The sequence below is a fragment of the Chelonia mydas genome, chromosome 5 (assembly GCF_015237465.2).
Source record: "Chelonia mydas isolate rCheMyd1 chromosome 5, rCheMyd1.pri.v2, whole genome shotgun sequence".
Classification (NCBI taxonomy): Eukaryota; Metazoa; Chordata; order Testudines; family Cheloniidae; genus Chelonia; species Chelonia mydas.
In genome coordinates, this window is record NC_051245.2 from 100,866,681 (window position 1) to 100,884,289 (window position 17,609).

The 17,609-nt window shown below is 38.6% G+C and overlaps 1 protein-coding gene and 1 long non-coding RNA gene across 6 annotated transcripts in view; one reads left to right on the forward strand and one right to left on the reverse strand.

The window, feature by feature from the left end:
- Positions 1 to 11,390, forward strand: part of RIC1 (RIC1 homolog, RAB6A GEF complex partner 1) — a 79,759-nt gene extending 68,369 nt beyond the window's left edge. For 3 of the 5 annotated variants that reach the window (XM_037901895.2, XM_037901896.2, XM_037901898.1), the window contains 7 exons: positions 309 to 467; positions 583 to 716; positions 5,711 to 5,997; positions 6,853 to 7,047; positions 8,330 to 8,507; positions 8,639 to 8,827; positions 9,517 to 11,390. In XM_037901895.2, coding sequence (XP_037757823.1) covers positions 309 to 467; positions 583 to 716; positions 5,711 to 5,997; positions 6,853 to 7,047; positions 8,330 to 8,507; positions 8,639 to 8,827; positions 9,517 to 9,802 — 1,428 coding nt within the window. In that variant the 3' untranslated portion in view covers positions 9,803 to 11,390. Of the gene's footprint in view, positions 1 to 308; positions 468 to 582; positions 717 to 5,710; positions 5,998 to 6,852; positions 7,048 to 8,329; positions 8,508 to 8,638; positions 8,828 to 8,945 lie in introns of all 5 variants that reach the window. The other 2 variants (XM_037901897.1, XM_043546224.1) reach the window with 2 other exon arrangements.
- LOC114020788 lies at positions 3,857 to 16,045 on the reverse strand. Its single transcript, XR_005225762.2, has 2 exons — positions 13,160 to 16,045; positions 3,857 to 7,179 (listed from the first exon to the last, which is right to left on the reverse strand). It is a non-coding gene; the product is annotated as an uncharacterized LOC114020788 (long non-coding RNA).
- Positions 16,046 to 17,609: the final 1,564 nt, after the last annotated feature.

Below are 17,609 nucleotides of genomic sequence, written 5' to 3' on the forward strand. Positions count from 1 at the left end.
TTAGTGTCCCTTTTTTATGTTTTATTTAAACAATTTGTTGCATGTTTGTTTGGCATATATTTGTTTTTTTAAAACAGCTAACACTTTTTTTGGTGGGCACCTGACCTCAATTATATCTGTTTAGGGATCAAATTAAATAGGACTAGCTCCCTAAAATAGCACTTAACAAAATGGAAAACTGTGAAATATGCTTTTACCTACAACTCTCATTTTTAAGCGTACTGCTGGGGGAGGGGCTTGACTTTTTCCAAAAGTATTCTTGAGTTTCAGAAGCAAATTATTTTTATATTGTGCATTGTTACTTGTAGAACATGGAAGTTCCAGCAGTTAGTAGGCAGCATGCCACTCTTCTGTTCAACACTGCCCTGGAGCAGGGGAAGTGGGACCTTTGTCGTCACATGATCAGATTTCTTAAAGCCATTGGTTCTGGTGAATCAGAGACTCCTCCGCCTACACCCACAACTCAGGTTTGTTAAGAAAATCCTAAATCTTGTGTATCAGTCACTAAACATAATGAATCTCATTTATACCCAAGATGTAACATGTTTTTACTTTAGTTGGTCATACGCTTCTTTGTTGTAGGAACCCAGCTCAACTGGTGGCTTTGAGTTCTTTAGACATCGCAGCATTAGTTTATCCCAATCAGCAGAGAATCCTCCTAACAAATTTAATCTACAGAAAACACTGAGCATGCCTTCTGGGCCATCTGGGAAAAGGTAACATTTATATCATAGTACAATTCATGATTGATCCCTACTGTGCTGAACCACTGTACAGAGAATAGTCCCTGCCCCACTCATCCAAACTATTTACATTGTAACAAGTTATACAATGGGGCTATATTAAGGCGTGGGCACTCATGACTCCTGGAGTTATGTGAGATCAGGATTTCAGCTTCCATTTAAAAAAAAAAAAAAAAAAAAAAGGTTCTAGCCCTTATGGATGCAAAGACAAGTTGAAAAGTGTGAACCAAGTATAACTGATGCTTGCCTGAAACTACCTCTGGGATGTGAGAGCTGGGCCATTCATCTTCAGTGTGAAACCTGTTGTTAGTCCTGAAAGGGTCTGGGCCATAGCATGGGTGGGGGGGCGGGGAGTGCCCAGGACCCTAGATTGTCTTAATTTGGCCCTGACAGCAACCTTAGAGGTGTTCTGTGTGCTGTGAGATTCCATAGATCCCTGGAGGTTCTGATGGAGCAGAATACAGTGAGCACTCACGTGTCCATCAGCTGTAATAGAGCATCTCACCTAATACTGCAGAAGAAATATTTCTCCCTTTGCTTCTACTGCAGATATTGGCTACTTTGATTTCCATCTATCATAACTTTTTATGTGCATGAGCTGTAACTTTGATATTAAAGTTATTTGTTCTGCTTAGAAGTGGTAAATGAGATAAAATGCAGGGAGCACAAACCAGAATTGTCCACAGGAAGTTACAGTCCAATATTGTATTTTTAAAATGATGAGGAAAACGACCCTTCAGACAATGGTGTGTGTTTTTACTCGGATAAAATGCTGTAAGATAGTACTAAGGTCAAGAACTTAGCAGATGTAATAAAACAGACATTTACATGAATAACAGGAATATCCAGAGTTGTTACAGTAAATATTATAAAATTAAGAAACAAAAGCTTTTGAAGGCCTGGTGTGGTAGGGGTTGGATGCCAGTAAAATTACAAAAAGAAACAAGCAATTAGCAAAATGAATACTTTGGGGAAACAATTAATTAGATGGAATTATTTATCTAATTAATTGCTCCTCACATGACTAGTTCAGGAAAACCAAATCAAAAGCTGGACTTACTGATTATGGTTATTAATGAGACTGCACTGGGGGGTGCATCACCGCAAAACTTAAGATTCTTTTACACATTGCTGCCCCAAAATAAACAATTAACTTGACTTTGAAATAAAGAGTGTTTAAGTAATTAAAAATTATAAAACCAATAAACAAATCATGCAAATGATATATACAACATAAACAAGTAAATAAAATGAATGATACAATGTAGCAACTCTTAAGACAACCTCTAAACAAAACATGAAATTCTGAAATATATAGTTAACCAACCATATTTTAATTAACTTTACTGAATGGCCTAGTTATAAAGCTGAGTATAAAATTCAAAAACCTTTGAGCATTAACCACAGTGGTGTTCACTTTAAGATACTAACAGCATCAATATTAACTAATTAACTAGTAACTAAACATTTTTAACATAATTCAACAATTAAACTGAGACAGAATATCAAATAACCAAGTATAAACTTAATGAAGTAACTGGATTGGAACAACTATAATTCAACTTCTTAGAGCTGTCAAGCAATTAAAAAAGTTAATTGCTTTTAATCGCACGATTAAACAATAGAATACCATTTATTTAAATATTTATGGATGTTTTCTACATTTTCAAATATTGATTTCAATTATAACAATACAAAGTGTATAGTGCTCACTTTATATTTTTATTACAAATATTTGCACTGTAAAAAACAAAAGAAATAGTACTTTTCAATTCACCTACTACAAGTACTGTAGTGCGATCATGAAAGTTGAACTTACAAATGTAGAATTATGTTAAAAAAAAAAAATCTGCATTCAAAAATAAAACAATGTAAAAAATATAAAAGCCTACAGTCCAATCAGTCTTATTTCTTGTTCAGTCAATTGCTCAGACAAACCAGTTTTGTTTACATATGCAGGAGATAATGCTGCCCACTTCTTGCTCACAAAAGTGAGAACAGGTGTTCTCGTGGCACTGTTGTAGCCGGTGTCGCAAGATATTTACATTTCCGATGTGCTAAAGATTCAGATGTCCCCTCATGCTTCAATCCCCATTCCAGAGGACATGTGTCCATGCTGATGACTGGTTCTGCTCGATAACCATCCAAAGCAGTGCGGACCAATGCATATTCCTTTTCATCATCTGTCAGAAGGTTGATTTTCATTTTTCGTGGTTCGGGTCCTATAGTTTCCGCATCGGAGTACATTACTCTTTAAGACTTTTCAAAGCACGCTCCACACCTCATCCGTCTCAGATTTTGGAAGGCACTTCAGAGACTTAAACCTTGTGTCCAGTGCTGTAGCTATCTTTAGAAATCTCACGTTGGTACCTTCTTTGCGTTTTGTCAAATCTGCAGCAAAAGTGTTCTTAAAATGAACATATGCTGAGTCATCTTCTGAGACGACTAAACATGAAATATATGGCAGAATGTGGGAAAAATAGAGCCAGGCATATACAATTCTTCCCCAACGAGTTCAGTCACACATTTAATTAACGCATTATTTTTTTAATGAGCGTCATCAGTATGGAAGAATGTCCTCTGGAATGAATGTTTAGCATATCTGGCACATAAATACCTTGCAATGCCAGCTACAAAAGTGCCATGCAAATGCTGAGATTTAGTTATATACTCATGAAACTAAAGGTTTCAAGTTTAGTCCTTTTAAGCAATACAACAGATAGTAAAGCAAGTTAAGTGAGCTTAGCACTACACAGACAGATGTGAACAATAATTCTGGCAATTACAAGTGAAAGCATGTAGTTCAAATCAATTTTAGTTACAGTGAAGTCAGATTCATGTCCTGCAAACTGAATTCAGTTATGTTCTTAGGAGAATTTTCTCCAATCTTAAGCTATTTTAAAACTTTCTTTTTCCTTGTTTGTACCATTTAAAATTAGGATATTTCTAGTAGTTGGATCGAAGTTGTTAGATTTATGACTTTAGTATTAAGAATTCCTCCCACCCCAACCACAGAAATTCCCTATGGAATTTTTAGCCATAAGCATTGATTTCCTAAATCTTTGTGCTTCTGAGCAGGTGGAATTTGTCACCCTCCCTTCTGTTCAGTGTGCAGTTGTCATCTTCATGGTGGGAGGATTCTGTCCAGGGAAACATCTTTTTCCCTAAGCTGCCAGATCAAAGATTCTTGTAAAAGACTCCTACTTGAAGAAAATCACACTCTCTCAGGGAGTGCTAAACACTTATGTGGAATGGACCAGCTTTCTCTGAATCTGGTGTTGATCTGCCAGAAGAATTCCATCTAAATGTTTCTCCCAAGTATCAGTTTTGATAGTTGTTCTTGTGGTATTTTTATTTTGAAAATTACAGTGTTCAACCTCTTTCAATCACATAAAGGGATAAAAACATTAAGCTTCAGAATTTACTGAAATCTCTAACTATTGGAAGTTAGGACAAACTTTATTGGGAGTAGGTTATGCTATTTTTCTTCTATTCCCTTCCTTTCTGTAAAGGAGCTGGTATTGGCCATTGTTAGAGACCAAGTACTGGACTAGATGGACCCTGGTCTGATCCAGTAAGACATTTATGTTCCAGAGTACAGCACATTTTTGTTTTTAAAGGCAGTGTCCCCCTCCCACGCAGATATGGTTCTTGGTGTAGGAAGGAACAGAGTAGATATCTGCATTGACTGTATATGAAGCACATTTCCTCTGTTATCCTCTTCAGTGGGTTCTTGGACTTCACGGGCCTCTCCTGTTTGAAGATTGCTACTATTCCACCACCAGCACAAAGTCGACTGCCTGGATCAGTATTTAAAGTTCATGTTAGACACTCAGTACCTATATGAAACATTGACCCAGGGAAAAGCTCACCTCTCCCAAAACTTGCAAGACTACCATGATTTTTCATGTATGTCCATCTCCTGAAGAGTCATTTGCTGAAAGCTAGTTATCCTGAATTAACTCCTGGTGCCACAGCACAGTGACATTGCTACTCCTGAGGGAATTCCGAGCCTAAATATTCTGCACCCCCCCCCCCCCCAAAAAAAAAATCTGCAAATTTTAATTTCAGTAAATAAATGTGGAGGCTCCACCATGGCAGTGGAGAGCACAGGTCACTGGCTGCATGAAGATCAGAGATTACCCTACAGTCCCCCACCCCAGGACAGGGACTCGGCGGTGAGGCTGCCCCAGAAACACCCCAGGGCTCTGCCCCTTTGTGGCAGGCACACCAGGTGTGGGCAGGCAGGTTCAGGCTAGCAGGATCCTGGTGTTGGGCAGTCCAGATGTGAGCAGCTTAGTGAGTAATCTAGGTGCATAGGGGCTTACTGGGGGGGGGGAGTTCTGCGTGCAGGGGCAATGGGACTCTGCAGGGGGGTCCAGGTGAAGATGGTTAGGGCTCAGTGGGATGATGCAGAGCGGGTGGGACTCATCCCCCTGCAGAACAGGGGAGCCCCAGCTGAGGGCTTAGAGACTGGCAGGAGTGTTTGTCTGTGAGAGCAATTGCTAGTGCCGCAGTCTTCTGGAGTTTGCTTTCTCTGAGAGGCCACTTTGAAAGGGGTGCTGCTCCTTGCTTCCCTAGTGATGTGTAGCTTTGCCTTTACTGCTAAGACTTTAAGCCCCTGCAGCTGGTGCTGCCTATCTAGTTTCTGGTTTCAGAGTAGCAGCTGTGTTAGTCTATATTCGCAAAAAGAAAAGGAGTATTTGTGGCACCTTAGAGACTAACCAATTTATTTGAGCATAAGCTTTCGGATGCATTCCAATGAAGTGAGCTGTAGCTCACGAAAGCTTATGCTCAAATAAATTGGTTAGTCTCTAAGGTGCCACAAGTACTCCTTTTCTTTTTATCTAGTTTCTATCTGCCACATTCCTATTGTCACATAGATCATCGTGATAGTGAAGGCTCTTGGGTAAAGGACTTTTAAGCTACAGTCTTACTATCACCGCTTCACTTGTGTTGGTCCACAGGTGGAGTAAAGACAGTGACTGTGCTGAGAACATGTACATTGATATGATGCTCTGGCGTCATGCTCGACGCTTGCTGGAGGAAATCAGGCTTAAAGACCTTGGCTGCTTTGCTGCACAACTAGGCTTTGAGCTGATTGGCTGGCTGTGTAAGGAGCGAGCCCGGGCTGCCCGTGTGGAGGATTTTGTGATTGCCTTGAAGAGACTACACAAGGATTTTCTCTGGCCGTTTCCAGTCATACCAGCTTGCTCTGTTAATTCACCTTTCAAGAATGGAAAGTACAAGACAGGTGATGTACCATCTGAGTTATTTTGGTGGACTAGGTTTCTCTCCTGCAATCCTGCCTCCATCAGTTTGAATCTCAGTTCAGCCAAGCAAAGAACAGGTTGACGTTTATCACCTGCACAGTTCCTTACTTTGCATGATTTTGAAGGGGTTCAGAACCCCTTCTGTTTAGCATAGACCTCATGTCTTTGTAGTAGTTATGTTGTAGTTTCCTGTTTTCCTGTTTTCTCTCAGAAGTTATATTTTAGCTGTATTAAATCAGAGAACTAGATCTCTGTTACAGGTCAGTCTGGACACAACCTTTTATACAATTTCAGCCAAAGAAAGTGACTAAAATCAGTACATTATGTGGTTTTATATCTGATTTTTAAAGCTTTGTTTTTCATGTGACCTGATGAAATTTGCTAGCAATGTGGTGGTAGTGAGATGGAAGAGTTAAAATTGTGAGAATGTGCTGCAGTTTTCAAACCTGTATTACAATGTTGCTGTTATATCTTTCCATATATTATTTTGAGAGATTACCACATGGATCTCACTGCAATCTTAAAACATCTTTTAATTCTATAAACTAGACTGAATTTCTGTCTCAAGAGTGCAAGAAAGTGAGTTTACATGGTAGCTCAGCTATGCCAGCAACATATTAGATGGCACTTTCACTGTGTGCCAGTGTCTAGGTACAGTGAGGCTGATCAAAGGGTCTTGCAATAGCCATAAGATCTGCATTCCCTTGCATTTGTTTGTTTGTCAGCGACTTAATTACTTGAATTTTGACTTGGCTATAACTGTAAAAAGTTGTTTGGGAGATAAATGGCTACTTGTATGGTGGGTCTGTTTTTTATAAATGCCTCCTTATTTCTAGCTGTTGGAGAGCAGCTGCTCAAGTCCCAGTCTGCAGACAGTTTTTTAAATGTGGAAATGGACACAGGGGTCTCAAGTGCACCTCAGAGTCACAGCTGGCTTAGCACCATCAATTCCTCCCAGAGAGAGATGGACACAGTTTCATCCCATGGACCTCATATGCAAGATGCATTCCTCTCTCCTTTATTTAATAAAGGTAGGTTATTTCTCATTCTCTCACTCTCATATCCTTTTCTGCATCACCCTCAGAAAACTGCATCTAGGTATTCATCTTCTCTCATGAATGCACATCACTGCTGTATGGTGCTGTCCTGTTATCTGATGATACCTTAATGCAGAAAAGATTGGCTCAGTCAGTGGAAAAGTATACTAAAAACATTTAAAAGTGCATTGACAACTTTGTGGCTGAGTCAAAATTGAAGACTACAACCAAGCAAGCAACAGCTGTATTTAAAAGGAATTGAAAGTAAAAATTCATGCTATTTTTTTTAAAGAAAAGGTCCTTACCTGTGTTGGTAGCACCTGAAACTATTAAAACTGATTATTGTAATAACTAAATTTGACTAAAAGTTTCCTTTCTATATCTATCTTCATTTGGAAAAAGACTAGTCAATTTTAAATCCGTTTCACACATCCCAATCCACTCCTGCTCTGCAGACCTATTTGTATCTTTCATGCCCATTTCATTCACTATATGCTCTAAAACTGACAATACTGATGATCAGATTTTTACACTAAGATGAGCAGGAATCAAAGGCGCACTACTTTGGCTTATAGGTCTGTTGGAAATAACTTTTAACTGGGGGCATGAATCAGCGTTCATGTTGTGCTTCCTGTCAGTGCCCAGGGAAGCTAATGATCCAACCAGCAGATGAAATTTGGTGATGAGTGCTGGTCATGTGCCACCTGGGGCATATGCTAAGAACTGCCTTGTAACCTATTTCCACTGACTTTTTAGTTTTAGGATCAATTTAAGATGTTCACTGTAGTAATTTTGATTACTAATAGTATTTGGGAGATTTTTACATCTGTCCAAGAGCTCAATAGTACTTCACTATTTTCCAAATGATCTGTATGAGTGCCTCGGGGACCTGTTGTGTACATATTACTCTTTCTACCCAGTTTATCCTGCAGGATTGTCTTTACCTGGTACTAACAAGAATTGCTACTGAAGAAATAGCTTGCACCAAGAAAAGCAAGTCTGTCTTTAAGTATATATTAATCCAATGCACCAACAAGGCCCTTAAATCCTTAGAAGGACAATATACCTAAATTCAGATTGCTCCTGGCTAACTACTAGGCATTCAGTACCCAGTAACACTCTTACTGAATCGCAAAGCTAGTTACATTAGTATGTAAATGTTTAACTATTAAATGTCACCAGTCAGTTTCTGGAGGAAGCAGTGCAAAAGAAAACATTGACAGCTGATAAATTAATAGATGGCTTTCCAAATATCCTGTTTAATATATTTTGGTAGGTGATGAATGCAGCATTGGTTCAGCAACAGACCTGACGGAAACAAGTTCTATTGTGGATGGTGACTGGACCATGGTGGATGAAAACATCTCCACTCTAAGTTTAACACAGTCAGAGCTGGAACATATCTCTCTGGAATTGGCTAGTAAAGGGCCACACAAGTCACAGGTCCAACTACGGTAAGTTACATCATCATGAGATGACTTGAGACTAAAATATGTTCAGTCTTGCTTTTAGCGTGTGTATGATCTAGTGTTTTGAATTTTGAGGGGAAAAAGCGTGCACTGCATGAACTGTTTTGTTCTCATAGGTATTTGCTACACATCTTCATGGAAGCAGGATGTCTGGACTGGTGCATTATCATCGGCCTTATTCTCAGAGAATCTTCAATAATCAACCAGGTTTTTACCTTAATGCAGTCTTCTGATGCTGATGGAGAGATCTGGCAGAATATCAAGACTGGGCTACATGCTGTAGACAGATGGGCTTCCACAGATTGGTAAGTGTCATTGCAGCAGATTAGTTTTGATAGATGGCTGAATATAGAATTTGTAAGTAGTTCAATTTGGGGTTTATATTTACTAGTGTGAGGTTTTTCACTAATTTTTTTTTTTTAGATTGCAGTCTCTTTTCTTCCTGTGTGTTTGTACAAGACCTGGAACACTGGGGCCTTGATCCTGTCTGAGGCTTTTCGGTGCCACTGCAATATACTGATTAAATTTTCAATGCAACTAGAAACTTATCACTTTCCATTTTTACTAATTACAGAACACAGTGCTGTGTTTTGCACTATTACTTTGTAAGTTTTAAAATTCTTTTGAATAAATGAAGGGACCCTCCTATTACAATATATAATTTGGTATTTTGACAATGTTCCACTACTTGGGTCTCCATTTACATTGACTTCAGTAAGAGTTTAGGCACTCAGAAGAGAATTTACCTTAGCAGCTTCCCTAAAGAAATCCACAGGGAAGACAGCTCTGTAACAGTCTGTTATAATGCAGAGTCCCCTGAAACAATGGTGTCTATTTGAATTGCTGTCACTGTTTGACCCCATGTGCTTTACGCAAGAGCTCAAATAGGTGTGCCTACAGTAATGATTTACTGCTGAAGCCTAGAGGGCAGAATGTGAATGAAGTGCTATTTTTAGTTCACTGCATAGTTACCTCTTCCTTCTTTGTTCTTTAGCCCTGGGTACAAGCCATTTTTAAATGTCATCAAGCCACAGCTCCAGAAACTAAGCGAGATATCAGAAGAGCAAGTGCAGCCTGAAGCTTTTCAACCAGTGAACCCTTGTAAGGTTACTGAACAAGCCAGCCCAAGGGCAGAGGAAAGCCGGAGTTTGAGCTGCCATAGCACTAGCCCTCAGAGCGATAGTGGAAGTAACAGTGTGAGTCGACATGAAGAGGACATGTCTGGGGCAGAGGAGGAGGATCCTCTCCAGGAGGGAAGTTATGAGTGCACTGTATCCTAACATGATTTTAGTTGCTGGAGAGATGGTAGATAAGTACACAAATTATCAGGATTGTAAGGAAGCAAACCAGCTTTCAGACATGCTTCCCTGGGTTGAACTTTAATGTTTGATTTCTACAAGCGTTGAATAGAGAATGTCAGATCCATGGATGTGTATAAGGTGACCTCAGATAAGCAGCTCACAACACCTACAACTGAAACCAAGAGAATCGTTATGTGAAAAGAGTTGGTCTTATTGTGAAGACGACTTGTTCTTCCTCTGTCCTTCTCTAAATTGAGCTTGCTCTTCTGGTACTGAATATTGATTGCAGAAGGACAGCAATAGGCATCAATGCAGATTTTATTCTATTTTAACATCCGTTTCATGAGTCCCTTTGCCATATGTGTCACCTAATTTGGACAACCTTCTGAATATCTCCTATATAATGAGAGAAAGCAAGAGATGACTTCTGTTTTATAATCATCGACACCTTGCCTGTTTTTCCTGTCAGACTTTAAAATATAAATTGTAAGATGAAGGTAGTTAAAAAGTTATGGCCTGAGTCAACTGGGATCTAAGTGTTTATGCTGTTTGATATCACTAAATATTTTGTATTAAAGAATTGTAAAGTGTATGTTTTTGTGAATATTCTTGTATAAATATTCTCAAGGGTGTGCTGTTCATGCTCTTGGGGTTGTACCATATTTTAAGGTACCTGTGTATTTTGCATGGTTATAGCTAACTGGTAAAATTAAAGCAGAGTTGCACTTCCTTCTGGATGTGGCATACTTTTACTCTGACCTATCATTAGAGTAACATTTTAAAAGTGGCTTGATTTTTTTACCCTTGGCCACTCTGACCTACAATTAATTTTAAGATTACTGAAGGGTCTTATTTATTTCATGTGTAAATTCCTTTCACAAGAATGGATTTTTTTTATGTAAATAGAATCACTTATGTACTGTTACTAAATTTTAGTAATATGTAAGCAGTGCATACTTACATTTTTTCAAACATTTTATAATGTGTAATTAAGATTTTATTATAACTTTCAGCCACTGTTATGAAAGCTGGCTGCGGAAGTCTCATAGCTGCTTTGAGGTGCTTATTTTCCTAGCTGCTGTCCCCCAATATATGTAATATTAAATACCTGTAACAGTATTACAATTTAGATATTAGCTTGTTTGTACTGTGCAATCTGAATAAAATAATGCACCATTACTTATTTTATACAAAATTCCACTAGCTTATTTTTATGCTGTAACTACCACTTGGTAAAAAAACAAAATCAATAGTCTCCCACTGCTGCTGTTCCTATTCAAATTCTGAAAATTTATTCTTCACACTTAAGACAGGTCAAGTTTTTCACAAGGGTGAAGTAAGTGGCTGGTTGCACTTCTTGCTTATTTATGTTTTAAAGAGTTTAATAATGGTGTCTGCTGTAGGTGTAATTTTGATTGCTTTAATTTGTCTTACATGCAGTAAAACTTCAAATCCTGTTTTGGGGGATAGATACCTGCCTAGTAAATAAAGCATACTAATGTCAGTTATCTGAAGTATGTTCTTCCATCCAAATTAGGGGACTTGAACAATAAAACAGTTGTATTAAGCTTTTGGTGAACTTTTAAATCTGTTAAAGAATACAGTCAACTTGCAAATTTAATTTTGTGACTAGGGCCAGTCAAAACTTTCCATAGGCAAGAAAAATCAAATGAAAGCAAGCCTTTAATGCTGCAAGTAAAACAGGCTGAACTAGTATACATTAAGTGAAAAATAAAATCCAACTTACCATCCAGAAATAATTTGTCAATGACAAATTGAGTGCTGCACTAATGGATTGGAAAAAGTCTGAACAGAAGTTCAGACTCTACTCTTGTAACTTTTTCAGAAGTGAAAGGTAGATCTGCCCCCACCTGAAGTGAGCTTGGAACAGGATGACCAGATTTTTGGGTCTGTCTTTTATATAGGCTCCTATTATCCCCTGTCCCAATTTTTCACATTTGCTGTCTGGTCACCCTAGGTTTGAACAGAAGTCCCTTGAAACTATACTCAGGACTTTTCCTACTGTAGGAAAATGGCAGCTACTACTACTATTAGAACTTTGTGCTGTAACTTTTTTCACCATAAGCCAGTGATTCTCAACCATTCAGCAATCTGATATGTCTTGGGTACCCCCAAATTACACCTCACTTTCTTGTTTACCATAGTAAAATACTGTACTGAAATTTCAGTGTCTATAGCTATCCTTCTCTCGGTGTAAATAATACATAGAGCGGTACAAACAAGTCATTGTACTGACTTTTTACTAGTATTTATGTAAAACTAGGCAAATATCTGAGTTGAGGTACCCCTGGTTGAGAATCACTGCCATAAGCCTCCTAAAGTTTTTGATTTCCCCTCACAGCACTAAATTGTAAAGCCCTTCAACATGTACAGAACTGTCCTTATTTACATTCCAGCACTGCTATTCTATATGTAGTTTGAACAGACATTGCAGATGATTATTGCAAGGCAATTTCTTCTGTGATCTCACTAATGCAAAGCATCTTAAACACTTAAAAGCCAACCTGGACACTTTTTTGGAATAGAGCATACAGGTTTTTTCCTTCATACATTTATTTCTTAACCAATGTCATAGCTTTTGCTGAAATGAACAGAGTAAATTACTGTAAAATTGAGCAAGTTAGCTGTCCTGTTAGTAAAAGCAATACTAAAAACTTACAGTATTCTTGGTTAATGCTATATGTGGCTGGGGAAAGGCAAAATAATGAATTGGATCTTAATGTAATTTCAAATAGTATCTTGTAGAGGGAAGTATTAAATGCTATTAGTGGAGGACCCACTTCTAGAGCTTAATTTTGTGCCAAATTGCAGTACTTGCTGAGTGTAGGCTTCTCTCAGGCATGTGATGTGGTACATCATCACTTTTAAGGCTTTTTAAATTTTTAAAGATTTTTAAAGCTACTTAAGCATTGCTATGCTTAATTGATTTAGGAGCCTAGATCTTACTTTCAAAAGCTATTAAAGCAGTCAGTCTGAATTCCATCAGATGACAATGGAATTTAGACTCGTGTGCCTCAATAGTTTTACAAATCTGGGCTTAAAAAGCTAGAGTGGATACCCAATGAACATAGCATATATTAAACTAATGAAGAGTTCTATATAAAGGTTTCCTCTCACCAACAGAAGTTGGTCCAATAAAAGATACTGTCTCATCTACCTTATCCTGGGACTTACACAGCTGCATGTTTGTCTATGAGGTACAGCAGGAAGTGGCTTGATATTTAACATTTTAACTGGAAGAAAAGAATTACTGAGACAGTTTGGGACAGTAAATAGTGACAGTGGGTCAAGATGCAAATGTAAGGTCATACTTACACGATGGGGAATCAATCCGGGGATGCAATGACTCAAGAGTTTGGTAGATAATCAGGTGAACATGAACACTACTGTAGCCAAAAAACCTTATGCAATCCTTGGATCTACAGGCAGGAGGAGGAAATTTATATTACTGCACTGGTGCAGCTGTGTTCAAATTTATCACCATCATTCCTAAACTGTGGAGAGAAGAGCTGAGTTATTGGAAAATGTGCATTATAAGACTCCAAGGTGCTGAGACCGATCAAGTTAAAACCTACACTGTGAACCCAAATTTGATAGCTCTTCAATTTAGCAGAGAAATTTAATCTAATAGCTTGAAGCTAAAGTGCTTCAGACTAAAACTATGAGGAACAGTTTACCATGGGTTGTGGTGGACTCTCCCTCGCTGGAAATCTTAAATCAAAAGGTATGCTTTAGTCCAGTGACTTCCAACATTTTTTCATCTGCAGACCCCTTTGGAAATCTTACGCAGTGTGTGGACCACAGGTTGAAAACCACTGTTGTATAGTAACGACAATCTTTCGTTAACCCCTTAGATATAATCGGCAGACCACAGATTGAAAACCAGTGCTCTTGTCAACCATAGGTTTTGGAATTGAAGCAGGAATTAATTCATGTGACTCCCAGAGCCTGTGTTATGCAGGAGATCAGAGTTTCTAGCCTAACCTGGAAATGCTGAGCAGCAGCATGGATCTCTATTCACAGGTATCAGCCTCCATCTCTGCTGCCCAGTTTGGTCAAGCAGTATTAGTCTTTACTTCAATAGGTTCCCATCTCATGATCTAGAAGAGTTAAGCCTGAGTAATCACCAAGAGCGGAATACATATGGACACATACTCAAAGAAACAATGTTTACTTACCTGACAGTAACTGAGGTTCTTCAAGATGTTCTATACGCAGATGGGGATGCTGCACCCTCAAGAGGGGTGGCATGAAGCCATATAGAGCACATCCACAGCCCCAAATACACACTGCTGGTTAAAAGATTCTGATCACCTGTGTAGAAGAGTGGGATCCATGTGTACAGAATGCACAGATCCACACTTTAACATAATTAACTTATTTTGAAACTTTTGTTTATTTATATAAACATACCACTGGTAAAGGTTTAAATTAATAAGACTTACAGATACTCCTGGAAAGTCTCATGTGGTAAGAGTTAGCCTAAACTAAAGCAATTTTAAAAAGACTAGACCTCTAGAAACTTCTACCACCTCAACTGGAACAATTAATCCACTACTTGCTTACTGCACCACAAAAAGTAAAGAAAGGCTTCCACCACAGTGCACCTTTACCTTTCAACTCAATGCATGAGTGTGACAGCCTTTGGGCATATTGCAATTTAGTTATGAAGCATGTCACAAAGGCAGTCAAGTCCAATACTGTGCTTTATTAGGAGTCTAAGGCAAGAAAACTGCAGTATTAAAAAAGGTAGGTGAGTTCCTGAAATGGTTTACTGAAGGCTGCACTGTTTATAGTGTGAAATGAGTGAGTTGCATGTAGGGCTTGCAGAATTATTTCTAGAATTCAAAGAAAAAACTAATACAGAAGAAACTGCATTGGTATCAGTTTTTATTCAACATAACCAATATACCTGAATCCCACTGCCATTTTGGCATCTCTGATTACCTACACCTGATTTGTATCATTGCAGTTTTTAGATGCCTGTTACCCTGACACCTGCTAAATAATTCAGCAAACCTATGCTGCACTAAGCAGGCTCACCTACTCAGATACACAGAGATGTTGCCCTCTTACTCCATGTCCACACTTCACGGAGAATATTTTTACGCTCTTCATTCATGCCATGTCTTACCAGTAATTGTAATTCCCCAAGTCTCAAGTAAAAGGTTTGGGCTTGCAGTGCTAGAAACAAAAACAATCAATCAATCTCCCAGTAACAGAATTGGCATGTTAATAAGGCAGGAATTCCAGTAAGTCATCCCAGACAATTTAATTCTGTTATTTAATAAAGGGTGATCCTGAGTTAGCAACGCCATTTTACTTTTTCTTTCAGTAACAAAATATAGTTATTGCTTCACTGAAGTTCCAGAAGTTGTCTGCATGCTGCACACTGACATTTTCCCCCTCCCCATGGACTCTTCTTGCACTTGTTTTTTTAAGTTTACAAGTTAGAGGCACAATAAAAATACTAATTTTGGGGAAGACAGTGAATGATTCTGGTACAGCCTTAATCCTTATTTAATTGCCAACTCTAGTGTAAGTGCAGTACAAAATAGTACATTTAATGAGACTTACTATACATTTAAGAAAGCTATTAAGACTCAGATTTCTGCAAAACTATTAACTATAAATAGGGGTGTATTATTAGTAAGTACTCTAAATGAATAGGGATAAGCACTGTACATGAAAGACCAGGTGCTGTTGAGCCAACAGTGTTAGTCTGGTGGTTTTCTTTCCTTTATGCAGTACACAAACCAAAACAATTAGATACTTTAATTGGTCTGTGAGAATCTCACTCATGCAACACCTTTCAAATGTAACCTCATAATATTCTGATTTGTTCCATGCTGGTTAAGTACACTCTAACTGAACAATTAAAAAAAATTAAATTAGCAGCTAATAAACCTGATCATGAGAACCATCATCCCTCAGGGCCAACTGCAAGTCATGAGGAATGTCATCTTAACCATTAATTTCTCACATAGATATCCACAACACTACAGCGTGTTTGCTTTAACTGGTACATACACAAGAACTCCTGTGCATATAATTTGGCAATTTTTATTCAGGTGAAAGTGAGGAGTGGTAGATACACTGGAGGGTATGGCTAGGATACAAAGGGACCTAGACAAATTAGAGGATTGGGCCAAAAGAAAGCTGATGAGGTTCAACAAGGACTAGTGCAGAGTCCTGCACTTAGGACGGAAGAATCCCATGCACTTCTACAGACTAGGGACCAAATGGCTAGGCAGCAGTTCTGCAGAAAAGGACGTAGGGGTTACAGTGGATGAGAAGCTGGATATGAGTCAACAGTGTGCCCTTCTTGCCAAGAAGGCTAACGGTATTTTGGGCTGTATAAGTAGGGGTATTTCCAGCAGGTTGAGGGACATGATCGTTCCCCTCTATTTGACATTGGTGAGGCCTAATCTGGAGTACTGTGTTCCAGTTTTGGGCCCCACACTACAAGAAGGATTTGGAAAAATTGGGAAGAATCCAGCGGAGGGCAACAAAAATGATTAGGGGGCTGGAGCACATGATTTATGAGGAGAGGTTGAGGGAACTGGGATTGTTTAATCTGCAGAAGAGAAGAATGAGGAGGGATTTGATAGCTGCTTTCAACTACCTGAAAGGGGGATCCAAAGAGGATGGATCTAGACTGTTCTCAGTGGTAGCAAATGACAGAACAAGTAGTAATGGTCTCAAGTTGCAGTGGGGGAGGTTTAGGTTGGATGTTAGGAAAAACTTTCAGTAGGAGGGTGGTGAAGCACTGGAATAGGTTACCTAGGGAGGTGGTGGAATCTCCTTCCTTAGAGGTTTTCAAGGTCAGGCTTGACAAAGCCCTGGCTGGGATGATTTAGTTGGGGATTGGTCCTGCTTTGAGCAGGGGGTTGGACTAGATGACCTCCTGAAGTCCCTTCCAACCCTGATATTCTATGAACAAAGCACTAAGTTCATGCCATTGTGCTAGAGAATGATCAGCACAAACAGCTGGAATTAATTTGGAGAAGTTTCCCAACAGTCTAAAAATTTTCCCTACTTCCCCAGCTTACAGACACAGTTTAGGAAAACAAAAATCAAAGATTCCAGTTTTTTTTGGTGGCTGCATTTTTCTAGAGGGGTGGGATTTTTCAAAACACATAGCTAACTTAGGAGCACAAGCCCTGTTGACTTTAAATGGGAGCTGTGTTCCTAAATCACTTGTGCTTTTGAAAATCCCATGCTCTAAGATTAAGTTAAGAACAGTTCTCCACAAATGTCAGATGCTTCATGTGCTTTAAAAGTCTCTTTTCACAATAGTTACATAAATCCTTATGGAAAGCACTTTGTTTAAATTAAACTAAACACGGAACCAAAGTATTAATGAAATGAAGTGAAATGAAATGAATTACGCTTAACCAACCAAGAAAACCTACATAAAAGTACTTATCAAAAATATACAGATAGAAATAATCCAGTATGCTAAATAGAATTTATAATCAACACCAATTTAGAAAATAGCAATCAAGCAGTTACAAGATGCCCACTCAAAAAAAAAAAAGGCCAGAGTGTGTATCAGTGCTCTGATGTACACAACAATGCCACATGCTTGCATCTCATGTACGAGTCTAGTCTTCATGTTGTACTTGAAACAGGCTGCAAGATCCCAACAGGGAAATAAGTAGAAGACTGTATGATTTGGTCAAACCTCCTCCACTCAAAAGTCACTGTGGTAAAGAGTTAGCACAAGGACAGAGAAAGAAAGTGACCAATAAACATCTTTAAA